This window comes from Thermobia domestica, chromosome 2, assembly GCF_964235325.1.
Source record: "Thermobia domestica chromosome 2, izTheDome1.hap1.1, whole genome shotgun sequence".
Taxonomy (NCBI): domain Eukaryota; kingdom Metazoa; phylum Arthropoda; class Insecta; order Zygentoma; family Lepismatidae; genus Thermobia; species Thermobia domestica.
In genome coordinates, this window is record NC_137455.1 from 356513103 (window position 1) to 356525256 (window position 12154).

At 35.8% G+C, this 12154-nt stretch overlaps 1 protein-coding gene across 1 annotated transcript in view; it reads left to right on the forward strand.

The window, feature by feature from the left end:
- The window catches only part of LOC145679589 (carbonic anhydrase 3-like), a 34636-nt gene that overhangs the window by 11385 nt on the left and 11097 nt on the right, over window positions 1–12154 (forward strand). Inside the window, exons 2-3 of the mRNA XM_081750166.1 lie at window positions 5974–6060; window positions 11156–11320. Coding sequence (XP_081606292.1) covers window positions 5974–6060; window positions 11156–11320 — 252 coding nt within the window. The remainder of the gene's footprint in view (window positions 1–5973; window positions 6061–11155; window positions 11321–12154) is intronic.

A 12154-nucleotide genomic window follows, 5' to 3' on the forward strand; every position in this document is an offset into this window, starting at 1 on the left:
CACAGAAAGTGTTGAATTAACACCAAAATGGTTAATGGTGGTTTAATTATATGGTTTTGACCTTAAATTATGACACAGATTGTGTGTTGAAATAATAAGAAAATGATGTTGAAGTAACACAGGGACTGTGTTATATTGATACTTGACATGGTGTAATATTAACACAAAATAATTAACATACTGTGTTACTTTCTTCGTGTTGGTGCAACACCGCGACAAATAACACTCAACACTTTTCTCCACACTACCGACTCTGACGTGGTGTCGAATAAACATCGAAAATACTAACACAGATCCGAATTTAATACCGCTCAACCAGTTGTGTGTTAAAAACATAACACACACCCTGTGTTAAACGTCAACACCGCGGGGTCCGTGTTGAACTAACACCGCATAGCGGTAGTCACGCTGGAACCACTGCCCTGTGTTAAAATGGAGTTGAATTAACACAACCATTTTTTACTGTGTAACCCTAACGATAGATCTAAACAATATTATTATTATATATTATTATTATCATTTCAGATGAGTTCACCGGAATAAAATGTTATTGTATGTAATACAACTAGCAAGAATTGGATTCATCATTCATATTATTCTTTCGTTCACCAAATATTCATTGGAGGAATCAACAGGTAAATAAATATTACATGAATTTAAACTTTATACTTCTTCGCTAGCTTTAATAAGTAACAATTACAATTTTCGTCCTTCAATTCCACTTTTCCCGTAAAAAGGACACCATACGTATTTCGTACGATATGGAAATCAGAGTATCTTTTATCGGAGAAATATTAATTGAAGTATCAAAGTGATTATCAATGCAGTGAAGCCAAAATTGTCGAGTCCTTATTCTTAAATGTATGTAGTTATTAATTCTAATTCATAATGTATCCCTCAGTCTCGGTCTCTTAATTTGCAGTTTACGACATAATTTTTTGAACCACTGCACAGTGGTCCAGACACCCTTCAAACCTGGACAAAACCTCAAAATTCGAAATTATCATAAATATGAATGACCTTACACATTTAATAAGGAAATATTTGCAGAAATAGGTAGGTTTTCGTGCAGCTCCTAAGGGTTGGACCTACAGTTAGTACCAATGTGAAAGATTAAAGTCGGTGGAAGAAGGCCATGTATCTACCCCGGTAGCAGACGCAAAGTTCATGATGTGAAAACAAAATAATGTTTCGTTGTGAGGCGTCAACAATGATTGTGCAGAACATTGTTATACATTAGTCGTTCACGACACATACATAGAACTCTAATATACTTTCATGCACCAGTCAATATGTGAATAAATAAAATTAGATCGAAAACCAAAATTGGTATACTTGATGTAGAGTTTTATTTTGTGCCCAGCCGAGTCCAGTTCTACTTTGTGCTGGATGTGATAATAGAGGATAATATCTGTTAGGGAATAAGACCGGTTGTTGCTCGTTTTTGCCCGATCTGGTTTGAAAGGCATATTTGTATGTGAGTAGGGTAATACTTTTGCGAGTAGTATTTAGGCTAATTACTGTTTTTCCTTGTCATTCTCGAAATGTCATACGAAACAACACGAAGAAGGCTTCTACAATTTATGTGAAATGTAGAAGGAAACAAAGGCACCAAAAGGCAACATCGGATTGGTTTCCTTGAGAAAGAAACGTCCACCGAATTGATTAGTACGAATTGACTAGTACAATACAATAGTTTAGCTCTGACCTGCTAGTGAGGAGGCATTATCTAACAACGTTCTGATAAATGGGATAGAACCTTTCTTCTAGTAAATTAATCACATCAAGATAATACAATATTTCTATTCATGTTGAGAGATTTTGATCTGGAAAAATTAACTTGAATCCTGTTTCATGAAGCTTTCAAATATTATAATTGATTTCAAAAATAAATTCTTATCATGCAAAACCCTAAAACAAAAATTAAAATCATTTGTAATTAGTAAAACTATTATTTCGATTTAATTTTTACTTTATGATGCACTTGTAAGCAGTGCCGTAACTTGTGGGGGGGGGGCAGGAGGGGCAACTGCCCTCCCAGGGAATTCCCTGCCGTTTGAGGGGGCCCACTTTAAGACAAAATTTTCTTACTCCATATGCAATACGAACATGAAATTATAAATGAAGGATCAAAGAAGTTCCCTACATTACATAACAAAACAGCACACAGAAGATAAATAAAACAAAAATGAGTCGTGAGCCCATTTCAGTAAAAGATGTCTACTAGTAGGGGTCTTAGGAATAATATGTATTCGTATGGCTTTGAGATCTGTCAATATTGTCCCCTTAATTAATTTGTCGCATATGGAACGGCTCCCAGGGGCGTAACTAATGGCCCCGCAGACCTTGCCATGCGGAAGAGCCCACAGGCTTCGGGGGCTCATAAAGAATGAGAGAAAGATGGAAAAAGGGGGCCCAAGAATTGGAAAAACAACTTTTCTAGGGGGCCCAAATACACGTGTTAATACTTGACCCCCCCCCGAAAAGAATTTAAGTTACGGCACTGCTTGTAAGTATGTTGATTTCTTTGCGTTTCATATTAATTTTTCAAGACTATAAGCTTTCGTGAAACAGACACACAGAAGGTATAATACAGAAAGTGGTTCAAACCGACTCTTTTTACTTGAATGGTATTTAATAAAATGATAATACCAACAATTACAAGATGCATTTGAAAGTAAACTATATAAGGAATGAAAAGTACACTATTTATCTAACCTAAGTTGTAATGTAAGAAACTATTTTTACATTAAGTGCCTTATTAGAAAGTTACGCAAAACACTGCTCTTTTAAATTAGAAAAAAATATTTTTTTAAAAAACAAAGAAGATTAAATTATATTTTGAGATTTGCATAAGACTAATTTCATTTTGCCTATTTTGGTTACTTCAGTACATAGTGTCTACTTTCGCTCTGAAATGGCTTTATATGTATATTTGTATAATCGCTTTTACTTGCTAATATGTATGATTAATTTCTTGATCTCAATGTTTAAAACAATAAGTGAAACACGTATTGTCGAAAAAACTCGTCCTTGATTTTAGTTTATTTTTCTGTCCATGACTGACCTTTAATTGGCATTCAAAGAGTATCCATTATGGATTTATTATGGTTAATAAACTGATTTAGAAGCTTTATTGTGGGTAACTTACGAAGCACGAGCTTGCACATCATAATATTTAACACGATTATATATTAGATCAAGTTCTTGCTTCTGAACGAATGAGTTCGGTGTATGCTTCTTGTATTCGAAAATCTCACTTAAACTTTGACCGTCCATAATCTGAAATCGAAAGCCTGTACATAATATTTCACGTACTTGTATAGCAGATAAAGATCTACCACTAAGCCAACTTCGACTCCGATCAGGTGAGTTCGGTTGAGTCAATTTTGATACTAATGATGTGAGTTCGGTTGAGCCAACTTGGATCGCGATTACGTGCATTCGGTTGAACCAATTTTGATCCTGATCAGTTGAGGTTGGTTGAGCCAACTATGATCCTCATCAAGTGAGCTCGGTTCAGTCAATTTTGATTCCGCACTAATCAGGTGAGTTCGGTTGAGCGAACTTTGATCCGCATCAAGTGAATTCGGTTGAGCCAACTTTGATTCTGACCAGGGGAATTTGGTTGAACCAATTTTGATACTGATCAGTTGAGGTCGGTTGAGCCAACTTTGATCCTGATCAAGTGAGGTCGGTTCAACCAACTCTGATCCTGATCAGGTGAGTTCGGTTGAGTCAATTTTGATACTAATGAGGTGAGTTCGGTTGAGCGAACTTTGATCCGCATCAAGTGAATTCGGTTGAGCCAACTTTTAAATTCTGACCAGCTGAATTCGGTTGAACCAATTTTGATGCTGATCAGTTGCGGTCGGTTGAGCCAACTTTGATCCTGATCAGGTGAGGTCAGTTCAACCAACTCTGATCCTGATCAGGTGAGTTCGGTTGAGTCAATTTTGATACTAATCAGGTGAGTTCGGTTGAGCGAATTTTGATCCGCATCAAGTGAATTCGGTTGAGCCAACTTTTATTCTGACCAGGTGAATTCGGTTGAACCAATTTTGATACTGATTAGTTGAGGTCGGTTGAGCCAACTTTGATCCTGATCAGGTGAGGTCGGTTCAACCAACTCTGATCCTGATCAGGTGAGGTTCGGTTGAGTCAATTTTGATACTAATCAGGTGAGTTCGGTTGAGCGAACTTTGATCCGCATCAAGTGAATTCGGTTGAGCCAACTTTTATTCTGACCAGGTGAATTCGGTTGAACCAATTTTGATACTGATTAGTTGAGGTCGGTTGAGCAAACTTTGATCCTGATCAGGTGAGGTCGGTTCAACCAACTCTGATCCTGATCAAGTGAGTTCGGTTGAATCAATTTTGATACTAATGAGGTGAGTTCGGTTGAGCGAACTTTGATCCGCATCAAGTGAATTCGGTTGAGCCAACTTTTAAATTCTGACCAGGTGAATTCGGTTGAACCAATTTTGATACTGATTAGTTGAGGTCGGTTGAGCCAACTGTGATCCTGATCAGGTGAGGCCGGTTCAACCAACTCTGATCCTGATCAGGTGAGTTCGGTTGAGTCAATTTTGATACTAATCAGGTGAGTTCGGTTGAGCGAACTTTGATCCGCATCAAATGAATTCGGTTGAGCCAACTTTTATTCTGACCAGGTGAATTCGGTTGAACCAATTTTGATACTGATCAGTTGAGGTCGGTTGAGCCACCTGTGATCCTGATCAGGTGAGGTCGGTTCAACCAACTCTGATCCTGATCAGGTGAGTTCGGTTGAGTCAATTTTGATACTAATGAGGCGAGTTCGGTTGAGCCAACTCTGATTCTGATCAGGTATCTGTTGAGCCAACTTTGATCCTGATCAAATGAGATCAAACATTGTTAGGGTCATCAAGTCAAGGAGGCTCGGGTGGGCAGGTAATCTGACCAGAATGGAAGAAAGTAGGAGCACTTTCAACGTTTTAACTGGAAATCCAATCGAAAAATGACCATTAAAAAGACATAGGCGTAGATGGGAGGACAATATTAAGATGAATTTGGCAGAAATCGGAACACAAAACAGCTTTCGTGCGCGACATTAGACCTCCGGGTTCCATGGGCCATAGAGTTAATTATTTAATATTTAAAAAAAAAACATATATTATTAATTCACTGTACATAAACAACGTTCTACAATATGCATTTTCTTAGCAAAGTGATAAACAAAAAGAAATTAAGGCCTAATAAAGTTAACTAAATGGGAAGGTTTTTCGGTCTTTTGTTAATGACGCGGTCAATCTTTATATATATATATATATATATATATATATATATATATATATATATATATATATATATATATATATATATATATATATATATATTTAAATGTTTCTTCGAAATCTCTTAACACCGTAGAAAATTTGTTGAAGTTGTGCGAAACGCAGTGGAGGAGTATAGTGACAAAAACTGCTCAAGTAGACTCTACAAGAACATCCCTCACTCAAGGGCGCCGATTTCTCAGTAAATTTGGGGGGGGCATTCAGATGCAGAAGGCATATATATGAAGATTTTAAGACAAATTGCCCTCAAATTATGCCAAATATTGTATATTCATAAATACAACAGGTGGGCCACATGAGCTTTTGGGGCTCGGGCCCCCTGGCCCCCCAGGATCGGCGCCCTTGCTCTCACTCAGTTCAATCTTATTCATTTGCATGAGATAATTTAGCATTTACTTTGTCTTATATTCATTCCTAATTTTGATTGGCTGTTTGGTTGATGGGGGGGGGGAGAAAAAAGGAAACGTCTTCAACAGAGCCATTTGATCAATAATTTCGAGGAATTCTGTATTGTCGATATGTAAAAGTTGGTTATTCAACAATCACGAATTATCCTTAGATACGTATGAACCACCATAATAGTTATAATAACCTCGATGTATAACGAATTCAATTCATTATCTGTTTAATTTTTCAGATTCACCACAGGCTCACCACCCAACAGTTATCCCAAACAACACAAAGTTACCTCATCCAGCAGAATATACTTACGAAGGAGAAACAGGTGTGTATGGATTATTTATATATAAGTATCCAGGCCAGTAGCCAGCCCAAACATTTAGGGAGAGGGGCCGATTCAACCATGTTATAGTTCATCACCATATTACAGTTAATTTTCAAGCCTACCGTGAAACTTTTAGGAGGACCAGCAAAAATTTAGGGGGGCGGTAAAAAAAATCTCCAAATTTAGTCCCCTTGACAATGCACATACATTTTTTTTCAGTGTTCCAGCTTATCTTGGAAAACTTTCTGGACCATATTGCTTGGAATAGTGTTGAACTGGCCGTCATATTCCGCATAATGCCTTGTCTGGATCAAATCAAATTCCTTCCAGTGGCACATAGTGCAATGTCGAGGAAGAAGGGAGCCTACAGAACCACAAGTATGTTGTGTTTGGCCAAAAAAAAAAAAAGTCTAAATAAGATTCAAAATATGGGAGGGAACATTATCGTGATGGACCATGTTTTCGCTGTCCCAAGTCCGATCATTTGAAATGTACAACATTACGAAGGGATGAAGAACTTCCTGGTAGTACCCCTTGGTAATGGTTTGCACCTTGTGGTACGAACTCATGAAGAACCACTCTATGCAAAGTTGAAGAAAACGGTCAGTATCACCTTTACAGTGCTGCGGATCTGCCATGCTTTTTTTTTTTTCCTGAAGGTGATGAATGTAGTCATTCCAAAGATTGCATCTTCATGTCTGGGTCATGCCCATGAGTCCATGTCTCATCATTAGCGATCATGGCGTTAAGGAATGTAGGAAGACTTTATGCGTTATCCAGCATGTCCTGTACGATTTCCAATCAGAGTTGTTTCTGCTAAATCGCTAGCGACTTGAGCATGAATTTCGCGGGCACTCTTCAAGCTCAAATTCTTGGACAAAATGGAATGTACCCATACAACATTTATACCGACATTGGTCTCAAGTTTTAACCCTTTAACGTCCAAAACTTTTTATTTTTTTCAAAATTGTTGGCTCGAGTGCGCATTACATTTTTACTTATGATCCCTAGCTTCATGAAAAAATAACCAAAAAATCCATCATCATAATCATCATCATCATTATACTTTTGTTTGGTAAAAAAATCGACCACGGTGCGTTTAGCGCACCTTATTAGTCATAAATGTTTTGTGGTTTATATTTGAAGCACTTATGGAAGTGATTTTTATTTTAGGGTAATACATGGAAATAACTGTAACTGTTGTACCTTGGAGAAAGGGAAATCATATTTACAGATGTTACGTTATAAATATTGTTAATTCCAACGCATAGAATAATAGTTTTTATTAACAATATTTCTTTGTCCTATTTATGTCAGTCATTTCCAAAACGTTTCTTGTCAACTTTCATCAGAGTTAACAATTGTTCATCAGAGTCTTGATAAGTGGGATCAACAACAGACTCATCTGAATCTAGATCTGAATCGAAATTGATGTCCATGGGGTCAGCTTCAGGCTGAGCGTCACTATTAGCTTCTAGTGTGAAGGGAACAGAGGGCATGTCCTCAGGATCTGTATTTCCCCCATAATGCGAACCTATCTCATCCAGTACGTTCTCCAGATATATATATTTCAGAAGAACGCCTGCCTTTCTGTCTTCGTGACATCGTGACCGAATACAGAAAGATGCGCTACAACAAATGCTTATTTCGGTATGTTAGGTTAGCAAGAGCACTGACCCACACTAGGAATACAATGCGCCAAAATAAAACTTAGTAAAGTAATCATTCGCAAAAGTTAATTTTTAGGTTGGTTAGCGGTAGATATCAAACAATAAGGAAACGTGGGGCCGCGGTGGCTTAGTGGTAGAGCGTTCACCTCTGGTGCTTGGGGTCCCGGGTTCGATCCCAGCCCCCATCAAGTGAACTTTGTGGTGGACAACACCGTGTGCGTTGATTTCCTCGGGGTTCTTCCATTTTATCCCACTTTCTTCATTCCACCATTTCATTCATCACTCATTATCACCGTCTCCTTTAGCCTAACCGGCATAACCGTGGGACGTAAAACTAAATTTTATTTCTTTTTTCAATAAGGAAATGTTGTTAGTAAAAAAAAAAAAAAGATCAAGAGAGTACTTCTGCCTCCAACTGCAGGCCAGGCATCTTGAAACTGGGAGTCGCTGCAAGCCAAAATTATAAACATTTACTTGGAAGAAAGGAGAAATAAGACTGTTCATGATCTATCCTAACTTATTCTTATCTAACAGACAGGGGTGCCCACAAGGGGGGAACATGACGCAAATGACGTCATGAGAATTTTTTGAGGAGATATTTTAATCTAAAATAATAATTGAAATTACTTCACTTGACGCAACGACAAAAAACGTAAAAACTAATTACTCAGTCAATTACTACATGATTATACCTTCGTGCTCCTCCTTCTTCCCCCATCCCCGCCAGCAAAATACCATAACCATTTTAATGAATGTTTTTTCTGCCTTGTAATCTGATTTTTTCCGATTAAACCGAGAACCATATTCAAATATAATCAAACACCTTCCCCCCCCCCAGAATTTTCTAAGTCCACCAAAATTTCTTGCCAGCATGGGTAGGCAATAATCTTCAAATACATACATAACGAAAATTCACTTAATACTTATTTATATAGGGATGAAAAAATAGTAATTTGCAAACAGAAAAACAGAACTATTTTTAGAGTCAATTGGAAACACTAACTCTTTCCCTCACGGAACTACCTCCCCCCCCCTCGACTCGCCTCGGCTAAATAAAGACTAATTTTAACATAAATAAACATTTAAAAAAAAATCAGGAAATTACCGATTATAAGTGAATATCCAGGTGTATAGAGAATTTTAGCTCAGTTAAAAAGTAAAATAAATTTTAATTAAGTGTACTGGAAAAAGAGGAATTGCTCTGATTTTTTTTAAAAAAAGTGAAAGTTTAAAATCAGAGACGAACAAAAGAAGGGATAGTCAAGTTTTGTCTTGTTGAGGATAGTGGAGCATCACAGAAAAATCGTTACCAAGCGAACAAAAGAAGGGATTGCATAATTCAAAGTTGATTAATATAACACATGTTTTGCCTATCATACTACCTATTAATCTTAGTGTCTAGTTTTAGTATTATTTTAAGTTTGCGATGTCTAGTTTTAAAAATAAAAGTATTTAACATTGAAAAACGGTATTTTGCCTACTTTTACAAAACTGATCAAAATGTGCAACTTCTAAATATTATCCAATCTTCTTGAAATTTGTTATATACATGTTTGCCATCTCTGAAACTCGGGACATAAGCAAAGTTTGCAAAAATTTTAGTTTTATTTTATGCCTTACAAAATAAAAGATTCTAAGATGTACAAAGATTAATTATCAATTTTACGTTGAAATAAAATACATTTAAAGTTTGAGTGATTGCAATGTGAGTTTTGAGTCTTTTTTTTTAACCAATGATCTCCCATATTGTAAGGGGAAGAGGTGTAAAATTAAGTGTGAGGGGGATGCTTTGTTAATTAGAGGGGGAATTGGCGTTACAACCTTTTGGGAGGATTAGCACCTCTGTTAACAGAAACTAACTGAAATTAGTATGAAGTAGCATGAAAGGAAGAAGCAAATAGTAAAGGGAATGATTTTTTGTTTTATCTTGAAAAGCAAGCAATGGGTATCTTCCACACTTCGATCCCAGCGTAGATTAGGTTAAATTATGTCATGATTTGATAACGTGAAAATTGCATGAATATATTAATATTAGGAAATAATCCTTTTTTCAAACTCTTAGGATGTCGTTTTTGATAGGATGAGGGTGTTAAATTATAATTACATAACAGGTCTGAGATAGGAAGATAGCCAAGCATCATCAAACCTTGTAAATCCGGCCATGTCCTAATTCTTTTGAATGTACCAATTTACGTGCATAGCTGGTTTCAGCGCACACTTACTTATAACATCTAAGCCATTCATCCTGTATTAAAATTATTTCGTGCACATATTAATATAAACCACAATTTATCAAAAACACATAACGAAATCGAATAGTACTTGTGTACAGATATTTGATATCAAACCAAAATCCACATGAAATTCACAAAATATTGACTTCAATTTTAGGCAGATCACATATGCATATTTGGTAGTCATTTTCTGTACATCCATGAAAAACACCGAGAGATTCATGTTCTTTGAATTCTTTCGTAACAAAGTATCTAAAAAGATTACATTAATATTGGAAAGCTTAGCAGTAAATATATATATATATATATATATTGTAATGTATATAAATGTAATCTTTTTAGATACTTTGTTACGAAAGAATTCAAAGAACATGAATCTCTCGGTGTTTTTCATGGATGTACAGAAAATGACTACCAAATATGCATATGTGATCTGCCTAAAATTGAAGTCAATATATATGCAGGAGCTGATGTAAAGATTAACAGCCTCATACTCTTAAACGCATTCTGGTTACATTTGTAACCACCAGATCAGTTACTTTGATAGCAGGTAGTGCGATCTGTTGGCAAAACAGTGTAGATGTGTAGTGGTTATTTTCTGAAGCAAAGGGCATATCGAGAAACATCCCTATGGAGTATGGTCGAATTATTATTGTAAATAGATTTTAAAGGCAATGGTTACTTAATCGACCACAAAATGTTTGCGATGCGAAGGTTCTGCATGATTAAAGTTGTCACTTGTTCGATAACAATATTAGTTTGACTTGTTGAGGGAATATCTGGGGCCCCCAACGCCTGTTGGATATAATGAATAGTCTCCACTTGGGTACCACCAAGTTTTTGGCAAAACTTAATATACATGCGCTGCTCAATTCGTTCCGTCATATAGCACAAATTACATATTCGACCAGGGCCATTATATCCGCACTCAAAGATCGACTGCTCGAAACTGACACTTTCTACGAGCAAGTAAAATTTTACATACACAGTGCACGCGCATAAATGTCCCTTACATATCTCCACAGACTGACGGTACCAATATTTCATTTGTTTATGCACGAAAAATGAAGGTTCGATATTTTTGAACATATCTCGTATATTGTAAATTGGTTGTACGTTATCGAAATCTTATGTATTTTTTTCTGATTTTCACATTTCCATTCACGTTATTTTATTTTGACCATCTGACAGGACCAGACCATTGGGCAGAGAATTTCCAATTATGTAGTGGAAAAAACCAAAGCCCTATTGCACTGTATACGTCATCTTCGGAGATACACCATAACCCAGTATTATACTGGTGGTACTATAAGCTCAAACCGAATTCCATGAAAATTGCTAACAACGGACACACAGGTAAGATCTATACGTATTGTGTATGCGTATTATCAAGGTTATATATGTTTTTGATAAAACATGCATGTTATATATTAAGTTAAGAAATAACTATACACCTTCATGTACTAGTACAACAATACATTACATTGACTTTGTTAGGACTACGTTGCATAGCGACTAATATGACCTGCATTGTGCGAGGAAAATGTAGGTAAATTTCGAGATTTCTAGTGAGTGAAATATGTATAAAAAGCTTTTTATTTTTAGTTATTCATAATACAGTATAACAATATTAAACTTTTTATTTTTTTTTAAAAAAAAAAGCAATTTGAGTAGTCAAAGGTCATCTAAACGTTGGAGTGAGAAGGATATAGATCAATCTAACTAGTAAGATTTCCAATAGACTGGGTTAAAAAAGAAAAAGGAAAAAGAAAAATGAAGGAAACGCAATTTCAACTGTAAAAGTTGGTGTAAAAATTACAGTGAAAGGAATACCTGTAAATTTTTGGGGTTTTCAATATAAGAAACTTAACGGAATTCAAAATCAATTTTAATAGTAAAAGCTGTTGAAGTAATAGTAAAAGCTGACGCTGTAAATATCAAAGTACAATTTTAATAGTAAGAGAAATACAGAAAGCAAATTAAGAGATTTTTCAATAGATAGAATATTTATGAAGAACCAGTTGAGAATGCTTCAAGAGTATTGACAGAACAAACTTTAAAAGAATTGATTTTTCTTATTAACTTCTAACGTCTTTATACTAATACTCATTAAACAATTCTTGTTATACATCTATCCATTTATAATTTCCTCGAGTACTAAATTTTTCCACATGTTTTGTTTAAGAGTCC